At 47.2% G+C, this 13,516-nt stretch overlaps 1 protein-coding gene across 5 annotated transcripts in view; it reads right to left on the reverse strand.

Annotated features, from left to right (window-relative positions):
* Positions 1-13,516, reverse strand: part of wdfy3 (WD repeat and FYVE domain containing 3) — an 82,646-nt gene that overhangs the window by 29,988 nt on the left and 39,142 nt on the right. For 4 of the 5 annotated variants that reach the window (XM_029124586.2, XM_029124584.2, XM_029124585.2 and 1 more), the window contains exons 15-22: positions 12,486-12,671; positions 11,700-11,783; positions 10,586-10,781; positions 9,539-9,753; positions 6,805-6,917; positions 4,968-5,211; positions 3,658-3,758; positions 826-1,044 (exon numbers count right to left, since the gene is read on the reverse strand). In XM_029124586.2, the coding sequence (XP_028980419.2) occupies positions 826-1,044; positions 3,658-3,758; positions 4,968-5,211; positions 6,805-6,917; positions 9,539-9,753; positions 10,586-10,781; positions 11,700-11,783; positions 12,486-12,671 (1,358 nt within the window). The remainder of the gene's footprint in view (positions 1-825; positions 1,045-3,657; positions 3,759-4,967; positions 5,212-6,804; positions 6,918-9,538; positions 9,754-10,585; positions 10,782-11,699; positions 11,784-12,485; positions 12,672-13,516) is intronic. The other variant, XM_029124587.2, reaches the window with a different exon arrangement.

The following is a 13,516-nucleotide window of genomic DNA, read 5'->3' on the forward strand; positions in this document are numbered from 1 at the left end:
ATTCAGTTAGGAGAGAAACTGACAGCAACACACACTGAATTATGTACGATGCTAATCTGGGAACCGGAGAGAGGGACTCCAGAACTGTTGTCCTTAGATGATTATCACAATCCCTCAACTGGTTCCCTAACCCGGTTAACAAGGCACACGATTTACCATTTGTGTATTCCTCTGCATCTTAGTGTGTGTCTGTGTCGGTGTGTGTGTGTGAGTCCGTGTCGGTGTGTGTGTGTGGGTCCGTGTCGGTGTGTGTGTCCGTGTCGGTGCGTGTGTTTTTATTGTGTCTTTTTGGGTGTGTGTGTCTCGGTGTGTGTGTGTGTCTGTGTCTTTGTGAGTCTGTTTGGGTGCGTGTGTGTGTGTGTGTTTTAGGTCTAACTATACTCATAGGAACCAAATATATAGTATAGTAAAACCAGAAAAAATTTTCCCCATGAGGCCAAAGTCAATTTCCGGCTCAGGGTTTAGGGTTTGGGTCTAACCTATGATTCATTTTGGAGTTAAAATTGGGGTTTCTTTAAGGTCCAGGCGTTGTTGGTTAAGTTTAGGGTTAAGGTTAGGCGTTACATCTAGGTAAAGTTTAGGCATAAATGTAACTTTATTGAGGTTAAGGTTAGGTTTAGATTAGGGTTAGGGATAAGGTTAAGGTTAGGTTTAGGGTTAAGATTAGGGCAAGGGAGCATGCTATTTCTATTTTCTGGTCCCCATGAGGATAGCCACACAACCTTGTCGGTGTGCGTGTGTCGGTGTGCGTGTGTGTCGGTGTGCGTGTGTGTCGGTGTGTGTGTGTGTCGGTGTGTTTGTGTGTCAGTGTTTGTGTGTGTGTACCGTAGTTCTGCAGCAGTTCCTCCTTGGTGGAGACCATGAGGGAGCGGTCCTTCACAGACAGAACCACAGCCAGACAGACATAGTGCTGTTCTGATGAGGTGGCCCGGCGAACCACAGTCAGCAGACGCACAGGGTGGCTGTGGGGGGCGGTGCTGAACCGCTCCACGCAGAACCAGGCCGAGTAGCTCAACCCAGAAGGAGGGGGGAACAGGCGCTCTCCTGGAGACGGAAAGTGGGGAGGGGGGCGATGAGAGAGGTGAGGTAGGACAGAGGGGGGAGGGAACCGGGAGAAAGGGGGTTGGGAGAGAGAATGAGATAAATGAGATCGAGAGGGGGAGGAAGTTAGTTAATTTGTGATGCCATAACACTTCATTCAGAAGGTGAAGGCATTTTCTCCTTGACACTTTAGAGACCCTCCTCCCGTCCCCCAGACCATCTCTAGAGACCCTCCTCCCGTCCCCCAGACCATCTCTAGAGACCCTCCTCCCGTCCCCCAGACCATCTCTAGAGACCCTCCTCCCATCCCCAGACCATCTCTAGAGACCCTCCTCCCGTCCCTCAGACCATCTCTAGAGACCCTCCTCCCGTCCCCCAGACCATCTCTAGAGACCCTCCTCCCATCCCCAGACCATCTCTAGAGACCCTCCTCCTGTCCCCAGACCATCTCTAGAGACCCTCCTCCCGTCCCCCAGACCATCTCTAGAGACCCTCCTCCCGTCCCCCAGACCATCTCTAGAGACCCTCCTCCCATCCCCAGACCATCTCTAGAGACCCTCCTCCTGTCCCCAGACCATCTCTAGAGACCCTCCTCCCGTCCCCCAGACCATCTCTAGAGACCCTCCTCCCATCCCCAGACCATCTCTAGAGACCCTCCTCCTGTCCCCAGACCATCTCTAGAGACCCTCCTCCTGTCCCCAGACCATCTCTAGAGACCCTCCTCCCGTCCCCCAGACCATCTCTGGAGGCCATCTCACATTCATCGCCTCCCTCATCAACCTGTCCCTGATAACTGGCTGTTTCCTTTTCTAAATTCAAGAGTTGCTCCTCTACGCAAGAAACAAACCCCCAGGAATACGACCTTAGAGAACACAGGAGGCTAACTGGCCATTAGTGGGTTGCATGAAGTCCCATCCGGCCATCTATAGATGAAAACACTAACTGTGAAGTCGCTCTGGATGAGGGCCGGCTAAATGACTGAAACGTATTGGTAGTCAGACCAAGGAGGTTCCAGGTGATTTTAAAATGTTGGTAATGGAGCCGCCACGGAACATAATGTCTTATGTTCGCGTGAAATCGCAACACCAGTAGGCTACAGAATAACCAATGAGCGACACAGTCCTATTTCGCAAAAGCTCAAGAGGCGCAATTATGTTCTTCCAGACCAAGACATCATTCTCCTTTGATGTGATTTTAATCATTCATATTTTCCTTCCATGAATAATTGTAATCTAAAGTACCAAACCAAAGAATACACAGTAATATACAAGTGTGGAGTTCTTAGTGCTTTAGAGGTTCATTAAGCCTAATTTCAAAGGGTGTAATGACAGAAAAGGGAATCCAGGACCTTCTCTTGTATACTAGGGGCCTGGGAAAACGTTGCAGGGATTCCTCACAACGCGTTTAAGGGAGCACCTTGCAGTTATAACAACTCAAAGTAGCTGTCTTGCCTGAAAAGACTAGAGATCACCTGCTGTAATGGAACGATGACCTCATAACATCTATCACTTACTATTCTCTATTTCCAGAGTCTACACAGAGTTTGGAATGTAATGTGTGAAGACTGGGGCCTCGCTTTGTCTGTCTGAGTTACCAGGCAGACCGTTTAGGAATGGGCATGCCCAGATGATGTCATACTGCTGTTATGTGGATTACAGAGAACCTGTCATGAGGAGAACAAAGACGACGAGCGGAAAAGTGGTTCTATAAATATGAACACTGCTGGGGAAGACCAACCGGCAGGCCAGCTGAGTGACTGACTGACTGGCTGGCTGGCTGCCTGGCTGGCATTGGATGCAGGAGATAAAGGATATTATAAGACTACTGACCAGGTTATCTAGGTGACGTATCACAAGGTAAGACAGTAATACTACTGACCAGGTCATCTAGGCGACGTATAATAATGTAAGACAGTAATACTACTGACCAGGTCATCTAGGTGACTTATCATAATGTAAGACAGTATTACTACTGACCAGGTCATCTAGGTGACGTATCATAAGGTAAGACAGTAATACTACTGACCAGGTCATCTAGGTGACTTATCATAATGTAAGACAGTATTACTACTGACCAGGTCATCTAGGTGACGTATCATAAGGTAAGACAGTAATACTACTGACCAGGTCATCTAGGCGACGTATCATAATGTAAGACAGTAATACTACTGACCAGGTCATCTAGGCGACGTATCATAATGTAAGACAGTAATACTACTGACCAGGTCATCTAGGCGATGTATCATAATGCAAGACAGTATTACTACTGACCAGGTCATCTAGGTGACGTATCATAATGTACTACTGACCAGGTTATCTAGGTGACGTATCATAAGGTAAGACAGGAATACTACTGACCAGGTCATCTAGGTGACGTATCATAATGTACTACTGACCAGGTCATCTAGGTGACGTATCATAAGGTAAGACAGTAATACTACTGACCAGGTCATCTAGGTGACGTATCATAATGTACTACTGACCAGATCATCTAGGTGACGTATCATAAGGTAAGACAGGAATACTCCTGACCAGGTTATCTAGGTGACGTATCATAAGGTAAGACAGGAATACTACTGACCAGGTCATCTAGGTGACATATGATAATTCTACTGACCTGCTCCAATCCCGCTGACAACAGCTCCATCGCTGGTTCCTCCTGTGTTGGTGTTGTTAGATGGAGCGTTGTGAGGGGCCAGACTGGGTAAGAACAGGCAACTACAGAAGACAGAAACACACGGTATCACAACGCTGTGTCTATTGATGTTTTAACTGTCATTGTCAGTAGCTAGAGAACAGAGTGACTTCGGCAAAACACCAAAGAAAAATCACACATCAAAATAATTTCCCTCGCAGTTCTCCTCTCAATTAAGGGGCAGAGAGGGCTTTCTCCAGGAAGACTCTGCAGCCCAAACAGCTGTCCTGTGCGCTCAGTGTTAGCTTCTTGGGGCGCGGCAGTATCATAGATCATTAGAAGAGAGAGCGAATGGTGACTGGGGACTTGACGGGGTGTCTGCCCCAGGGAAAACATGACTAAGCAGTCATGTTAGTGTGTGTGTGTGTGTGTGTGTGTTTATATGTTAATGTGTGTGTGTGTGTTTATATGTTAATGTATGTGTGTGCGTTTATATGTTAATGTATGTGTGTGCGTTTATATGTTAATGTATGTGTGTGCGTTTATATGTTAATGTATGTGTGTGCGTTTATATGTTAATGTATGTGTGTGCGTTTATATGTTAATGTATGTGTGTGTGTATGTTAGTGTGTGTACGTTAGTCCTACCAATGTTTGGGGCATTAATATTTCATAAAGACAGATGGAGGAAGAGGAATGGTGTGTGTGTGTAACAGAAGTGGGCCAATGCCTCTTGCTGTGCGGCTGTAAGACACCTGGGTGCTGCTGGTGGGGTACAGTCAGACTTTTAGGGGTACACTGTAGAAATACAATCACTGGAATGGATACCACAGATAACCTACAGTGTGTGATACTACTCCATTCCAGACATTACGCTGACCCCTGACCACTTCCTCTAATTTCTCGCTCTGCTGGTGTGTGCGCATGCACCCGCTGGTGTGTGTGTGTGTGTGTGTGTGTGTGTGTGTAATGGGCAGAATGTCTGCCCATTTGTATTCAGATGTCAACAGCAGGAAAGACTGGGGGGAGGGGGTACCCCAATGTTGTTCCAGACAGACAGGCGTTCCAAACAAGGAAAACCGGTTGAAAAATAAGAAGAATCAGAAGACACAAAACACATCAAATCTGAAACGTGGCGAAAAACCACCAAAAAAGGACTGGGACCTGGGAATACTGCAAACATCTACAGGATGTTGACACCATAGATCACTGTGAAAAGAAGTGAGTGTAACCAAAACGATGTGTGTGTGTGTGTGTGCATACGTGTGTGCGTGTGTGTCTACGCCTTCTTACCCGAAGCCCTCCAGCGAGGTATCGAACTCCACGAAGGCCGGCGTGACGGCTGAGCCATGCAGGCGTATGTCGTGGGGCGTTGTCATGGACACCAGACACTTGACTCTGGTGAGGGGCACGGTGGAACCTTCGGCGGAACGGACCAGACTACGGCTGATTCGGTACTGCCCGTTGTCCTCGCCGGCCGCCGCTGCGAACACGCTGTCCGGACCAAAACACCCGTCCATGGACATTGTCATAGAGTCTGTGAGACAGGAGGTGGCATGTTACTACACACCACTTAGGGAGGGGTGGGGGGTTAGGGAAGTACAACCCCAACTTCAAATAAGCGACCAAATTTCTAGGGGTCAGAGGGGTCGTCCAGGAACTGAAAGTTTGCCGTTTCGAATCCTAAAGCCAACAGAAATCAGCCTCCCCCTTGAGCATGGAACTGCCCCACTGAGCATGGAACTGCCCCACTGAGCATGGGTCTGTTATGCATATTGCTGCAGAATGTGCACTTGTACCCAATCATAACTCCTGTGTGTTCAAATTAATTAGTAATAATTCATTTGAATTGCCTTGTGAAAGCACTAACACTGCATATTATATATTGCCTTGTGAAAGCACTGAAACACTGCATTTTATAAAATGTCTTATGAAAGCACTGTAACACTGCATTCTATAAAATGTCTTATGAAAGCATTTTACATTTAAAGACTTCAGTTGTCAATTTCACCAGTTAGTTTTCTTATTAAAACAAATATTTAGTGGTTTTTGTTGCCTCTCCTTTCCAACAATATCCTTATTTTTGTGAAAGTAATCCGAATAGTTTTACATACAGCTCCGGAATTTTTTTTAAGACCACTGCACCTGCATCTTTTTCTTTCCTTTCCAAAAAAGTTGAAAGTTGAGTGAGGAACAGAAGAGTTCAATTTGCAGTGGTCTCTTAATTCTATCCCTTCTGTTCCTCACTAAGAAAGAAAAAGGTGCAGTGGCATCTTCATTTTTTCCGGAGCTATATTATATATATATTTTTTTTTTTACCAGAAATGTAGGCAAAATCTGCACATGATGAAACATTTCCATTAACTTAACAGTGTAAGGTTGAGAGGGGTCATTTCTCCTTTGGTCGAATCATTTACCTATCATCTACAAACTGTTTAAATCCGATTTCTTCATTCATATTGCTTTGGCACATTACATTTTAATTCACCCCTACCCACAAGGGGTGAATCAAAGACGAGCATTAGTCAGGCAGACTTAGGCCTCCCAAGCTCTGACAGTACAGTAGAGAATGAAGATAGTGGGGAATTAAGATAGCGGAGAAGAGAATTTCAAGGTAATTAGCTGAAGTTGATTAGTGCAACTGTAGGAGGTAGCCCACATTGGAGCATTGGTTGAGGCTGCGGCAACGTTACAACAATGCAACATGGGCTCGTTTCCAGTGTGCAATCACTGAGGATTCCCGTCCGCGCAGAAAGCCCATTTCCACTGGGAATTAAAGCTGGAGGAAGCTTAATCTCCAGCAAAACCTCCAACGTGTTTACCACCACCACGAGTGACTGGACCAAGCCGTGTGGATGGACTACCAGTGGAACGAAGGGAAAACAATGACTGGAAGTAATTGTTGGCCTTTTCAAATTGCACGTCTTTCCCATCAGCCTGGACCAACTCATTCCAAGCTCTAGAATAATACCTTTAACAGACGTCAACAGAGGGTTCTAATATCTGTCTAGATCCCAAAAAAGGGTTATATTATCGGTCTAACCGTCAGCAGAGCTTTCCATTACTGGCCTCCTAAATATCGACAGAGGGTTCTGTTATCTATGTCCTAACATTGACAGGGTGCCCTTACTTCTCATGTCTGCGTCATAGCTGAGTGAGGAGGGCTTGTGGACACGATACTGCTTCAGGAGCTTCTTGTCCCAGGCACCACAGTTCAAAGGGTTGCCAAGTCGGAGGAACTCTCTGCAGGCATCAAACAATAGTCAATAAAACACAGCCACAATTTGTTTATTTCTCATTGGAGTGGATGACACATGAAAAAGCATAAATGGAAACACACATTTGACCTTTCAGAATACCATTGATGTGGTAGAAAATGATCCCCCTCTAAAAACAATTAACATTCTCCATGTTTATTAAATTTACAGTTTGAACGTGACAGGGAGAGATGGGGAGATAGTGGGGGAGACATGGGGAGATAGTGGGGGAGACATGGGGAGATAGTGGGGGAGACTTGGGGAGATAGAGGGGGAGACTTGGGGAGATAGAGGGGGAGACTTGGGGAGATAGAGGGGGAGACTTGGGGAGATAGAGAGGGAGACTTGGGGAGATAGAGAGGGAGACTTGGGGAGATAGAGAGGGAGACTTGGGGAGATTAAGATGGGGAAATGGGGAAATAGATGGAGAGAAGAAATTATGCATATTAGTATCTGTTGTTCACCCATTTCCGGCTGCTTCTACAGCAAAAACTTAATATTTATATATTTATCATATCATATTATGTCCCATTTGCTTTGGCAATAAAAAATTAAAATACTATAATAATAAAGCCCTTGAAATCTAAATTAAATGTAAAATCAGTTCAGAGAGAAATTTGACACTCAGCAGGTGAACTGATCAGATACCAGCTAGGTTAGCGTGTTTTCGAAGGAGAGTTAAAGTGCCTTTTGCAATTTGTTCCAGTCATTTGTGGCAGAGTGTATGCATATGTGTGTGCGTGTGTGTGTTTTAGGCCAACCCAGATTCTAAGTCCCATCATGCATCACAGCTGATCAGTCATGTGGAAAATTAGGACCTAAAGTGTCACGTGAATCGGCAGCCAGACACCTCAGAGTAATGCTGAAACCAGTCCAAAGTGATTACTTCCCTTTCACGTACATGAGCGTCCAAGCACCGATGTAATTGTAGTTTATTAGGGGTTAGTTGGGGGAAAGATAGCCTGGCAGTGACAGGAGGGTCTACACACAGTGTCTGGAATCATGTTGGCGATGAGATAATCATGTTAAGTGTCTGAGGTAGAGAGACTTGGAAAGTCACGCCGCATATGGTCATGTGTGAGGGGGTTTTATTTGATGGATGCACCGACGGTAGTTCTGGACTGGTCTCAGGCTGCAGGGAAACACAGTTCTGGACTGGTCTCAGACTGCAGGGAAACACTGTTCTGGACTGGTCTCAGGCTGCAGGGAAACACTGTTCTGGACTGGTCTCAGGCTGCAGGGAAACACAGTTCTGGACTGATCTCAGGCTGCAGGGAAACACAGTTCTGGACTGGTCTCAGACTGCAGGGAAACACAGTTCTGGACTGGTCTCAGACTGCAGGGAAACACATTTCTGGACTGGTCTCAGGCTGCAGGGAAACACTGTTCTGGACTGGTCTCAGGCTGCAGGGAAACACTGTTCTGGACTGGTCTCAGGCTGCAGGGAAACACTGTTCTGGACTGGTCTCAGGCTGCAGGGAAACACTGTTCTGGACTGGTCTCAGGCTGCAGGGAAACACTGTTCTGGACTGGTCTCAGGCTGCAGGGAAACACTGTTCTGGACTGGTCTCAGGCTGCAGGGAAACACTGTTCTGGACTGGTCTCAGGCTGCAGGGAAACACTGTTCTGGACTGGTCTCAGGCTGCAGGGAAACACTGTTCTGGACTGGTCTCAGGCTGCAGGGAAACACAGTTCTGGACTGGTCTCAGGCTGCAGGGAAACACAGTTCTGGACTGGTCTCAGGCTGCAGGGAAACACAGTTCTGGACTGGTCTCAGGCTGCAGGGAAACACTGTTCTGGACTGGTCTCAGGCTGCAGGGAAACACTGTTCTGGACTGGTCTCAGACTGCAGGGAAACACTGTTCTGGACTGGTCTCAGACTGCAGGGAAACACTGTTCTGGACTGGTCTCAGACTGCAGGGAAACACTGTTCTGGACTGGTCTCAGACTGCAGGGAAACACTGTTCTGGACTGGTCTCAGACTGCAGGGAAACACTGTTCTGGACTGGTCTCAGACTGCAGGGAAACAGTTGCTGATGACTGTCTCTCATTCCATCTGACTGTATGAAGAAGGAGGTAATGCATGAGTGTGCGTGTGTGTGAGTGTGCGTGTGCGTACGTGTGCGTATATGTGCTCCTACTGGAAAGGACCTAACCTGTATTTAACATGTAAAGATTACAGATTCAGAAAATAAAATTCAAAACCAGCATCCTATAAACCATGATCCTGTCTTTTATTTTTTTCTTCTCCAGTTTATTTAAAATATTTAAAGTAGGATGCAGAACCTGTCCTCAGGGCCTTGGGCTGCAGGGCCTGTCATTCTGTCTATCTGTCTCACCTCAGGGCCATGGGCTGCAGGGCCTGTCTGTCTGTCTGTCTCACCTCAGGGCCATGGGCTGCAGGGCCTGTCTGTCTGTCTGTCTCACCTCAGGGCCATGGGCTGCAAGGCCTGTCATTCTGTCTATCTGTCTCACCTCAGGGCCATGGGCTGCAGAGCCTGTCTGTCTATCTGTCTCACCTCAGGGCTATGGGCTGCAGGGCCTGTCTGTCTGTCTGTCTCACCTTAGGGCCATGGGCTGCAGGGCCTGTCTGTCTGTCTGTCTTACCTCAGGGCCATGGGCTGCAGGGCCTGTGAGGCCAGCCTCTCAAACATCCTCTGCAGTGGGGGGTGTAGGGGGTGGTCCTCGTCACCCAGGGCCTGGCTGCAGCGCTGCAGAAGCCTGCTGTGTAGACCCGCCTCACACAGGACCTGCTGGTTCCTCTCACTGTGTACCAGGAGCTGCAGGATGTTAGCTACCGCTAGCTGCAGGTCCAGGGCGTGCTACAGGAGATGGGGGAGGGAGAGCAAGGGACAGAGAGACAGACAAAGTATTGTTGTTAGCTAACCAGGTCCACATCTCACAGAGGTAAGTAATCAAGTCTAGGACAGCGTTCAGTTAAACAGGACAACACAGTACTTAGGACATTTAGGAAACACAAGGCTTGTGTCTGCTCATCAATTCATGCACCTTGGTCCAAAAGTAACCCTTCCTTAACCTCTCCTGGGGAGCCCCAGTTCTACCATGCATCAGATGTACACAGGAGCCAGTACACCTGCATCAACTTATTGAGAATGTGGTAGCTTGCTGCAGGTGAGGGCTGCAACAAAAGCGCGGGATGGATGGGGGCCCCCGGGAGAGGTTTGAGAACAACTGCCTTAGAAATTCTAATGTATTTCATGAAGCCCTTTTTACATGAGCAGCTGGCTCACAGTGATCTGATAAGCAAGCAAAAAGCCCGATAAACAAGCAACAACAAAAACATACAAGAATTTAGTAATTAGGCTCTTATCCAGGGTGAATTACAGGATCAATAAGGTTAAAGTGCCTTGCTCCAGGGCACAAGACACACCTTTTTGACTACATAAATAGAACAGCAACACTGTGGTATCTGACAAATCGCTCTGATCCCTGGGCAATTTGCTCTTAATCTCAATTTCAGGAACAAAAGTGTGACCCCAGCTTTAGGAAAAACACAGGAAGCAGGTGTGGCGTCCTATGATTTCCTCATCTCTGGTTGGCTGTGTGTAAGAGGATGTGGCTTCTCAGCGTTTCCCAATCTCGGCATTTGTGCGTGCGTTGGGAGTGGGTGCGGCTTAATAGAATTCTCCTCACCTCTGGCTGGCTGTCGGAGCTGACCGAGGCCAGAAGGTCCAGCATGGCTAGTCCTGCACCTGGGTGGATGACCACTGAGTCCGACGGGAAAGACGAGGAGGACGATGAGGAAGAGTTGGCCAAATGCAGCTTTTGACTGAGGTCCGTCAGGGCTCTGACACCGGCGGGAGGGCCAGACGTTCCCTGGTATCCGTGCCTGTGTAGTGGCGGACAGTTAGTACAACAGATAGACACCATCTACCGGGACCCAACCAAATACTGTGCCAACTAAGGTGGTGGTCACGCCTCACAGATAGACACGTGTCTTCTGCAAAGAACATGTCAGATGAATCAAAGTAAATGGAAACATGCCAACCTCTGCTTCAACGTGCTCATTACAGTTTCTGGGATTACGGATACCGTGAAACGTATATCCGTGAAATTCACTCTTTAGTCAACTCAATTCACACTGATGAATGGGCTCCCTCAGTTTAATGAACGCATCCAATTCAAAGGCAAAGCAGGAAGAGATTAAACATATGAGAGGTTAAAGGTTAAGTGTATTTTGCAGCAGATCTAGAGGAGTCTGCTATAACTGCATTAATAGTGATTCAGCATTAGACTCTCCTTTCTACAGATCTGTTCTGTTTGTCTCTGTCCCTTCCATAATAGTTGTGGATCAGTCAGTTTTAGCCCAGTCAGCGCTCAGTAAAGAGAAAACAAAGTCAGGTCTCATTATCTTCAACAAGGCCTCTCTCTCTGTCTGTCTGCGCATCCTCACACACGAAACACAAATCTCCCCCTTGGTTTGGAAATACACTCCCAAGATGTCGTAAAGACCCAGAGAACCAGCCAGGTTGATGCAGCTATGGAACTGATACACACGGATGGGTTGGTTCGCCCCCCCAAGAAGGCAGTGAGGAGAAGACAATGAGGAGAGCAGAGGGCCCCCCAAAAGAGGAGGGTGTCAGTGGAACCAGTAGAGAGGGAGAGGGGGTTCCTTCATAATGAGATGCTATACGGGGGGGGGGCTGAGGCGTGGAGAGGCAGAGCGTGTGGAGAGCAACAGCGGACCAGAACGGGATAAGAGGAAGAGGGGATGAAGATGAAGAGGAGAGCAAAGTGCAGTAGCTACCTCTTCCTGGCGAGCGCTGGCGTGCCCCACGGAGAGGGCAGGGAGGTCTCATGTGTCAGGCAGGGGGGCACCTGCTCCGCACGACTGCAAGCAGCACACACACACACAGGACACACACACATTTAGGACACACACGTACACAAACAGGAATAGGACACACACAGACGCGCACACCCATTTGGTGCACGCACACATTCAGGAAAGAAACACACCCCAGATGCACAGCCAGGCAGGGTCAAAGGTCAGAGGGGAAATAGAACGAAAGATAGAGAGAACAGTGGATAGAGAGAAAGGAAAGAGAATAAGAGAAAGATGTTAGTTAGAAGGTTGAAAAGAGAAGAGGGTTCAGAGCACAGCTAGCTAGCTAGCACGCTATCGGGAGCTACTGGAGCAGCATGCATGTGTTGGTCTGTCTCAATACAGTGAGAGGAGCTTCATATAGTGGGAGGAGCTTCATTCACAGCAGCACAGCCAAGTCACAACCGCCATGAGCTGTACTGAGGTACAAGTATAATCACTGGTGTGTCTCTGAAGACATTTATTTATAGGAACTGAGGAGAGAAATGCGTTGACCTTGGGCTAGGAAATAAACACTGAAATGTCTTGATCTGGGACTAGGAACTAAACACTGAAATATGATTGTCATTGGATGTAGAAATTTCTCCAAAAATAAATACTAATTCCAGGTAGAAAAATACCTAGTAAGTGTTTGTTTCTATAGCAGATCGGAAGGCTGGGCTATAAGAACAGTTTGTTTTACTGAGTGACTGGCAGTTACTGACATACCTGTCAAAGGAGTCAGTGGCCATCTTGTAAAGGTAGATGAAGAGCTTGCTGCAGTGTTTGAGTGTAGGGCAGACGTCTCCGGCAGCAACACCCTCGTCCTCCAGGAGCCTCATGAAGGGCTGGGCGTTGGAGGGGAAAACCGACGTGGCTCCAAGTTTCTTGGCCTCTGAGAAACAGCCCAGCAGCCTGGAGGAACATCGGCCATTGATCAATCAAAATCACATAACAATTGAAGTACACATGAAACGTTGAGCAAAAGACATTTTGACAGGACTCACAAGACAGCTCCCATACTACTTCAACCACACTGGCAGACCTAGCAACATCTGACGCTTAGTTATGTCCCGCTGCCCCCAGACTTTCAGTCGTGTTGTGGTGGACTTTCGTAATTACTGCTTCCCTGGAACCTGGTACAATTAACATTCTAGGGTGGCTAGCCACTGTGTGGATCAAAATTCCCTGAGTCATGGAGTCAAATACACCAAGCACATGATTCACCGTTTGGCTATCGGTGTCAGCCAGCAGGTGAACCAGACTGTTCATTCAGAGAACACAAGTTACACAGTCTGACTAGCAAGTTTGTAAAGTCTAGCTAGCAAGCTAGGATTTGTAAGATTTACAGTGGTGCTCATAAGTTTGCATACCTAGGCAGAAATTGTGAAATATTGGCATTGATTTTGAAAATATGACTGATCATGCAAAAAATACTTTATTTAAGGATTGTGATCATATGAAGCCATTTATTATCACATTAGTTGTTTGGCTCCTTTTTAAAACATAATGAGAACAGAAATCAGCCAAATGGCCCTGATCAAAACTTTACATACACTTGAATGTTTGGCTTTGTTACAGACAGACAGGGTGACACACACAAGGTGACACAAAGGTGACATTTGCAATTAAAAGGTGAATTTCCCACACCTGTGGCTTTTTAAATTGCGATTAGTGTCTGTGTATAAATGGTCAATGAGTTTGTTAGCTCTTACGTGGATGCACTGAGCAGGCTAGATACTGAGCCATGGGGAGCAGAA

The sequence above is a fragment of the Esox lucius genome, chromosome 13 (genome assembly GCF_011004845.1).
Source record: "Esox lucius isolate fEsoLuc1 chromosome 13, fEsoLuc1.pri, whole genome shotgun sequence".
NCBI classification, from domain to species: Eukaryota; Metazoa; Chordata; class Actinopteri; order Esociformes; family Esocidae; genus Esox; species Esox lucius.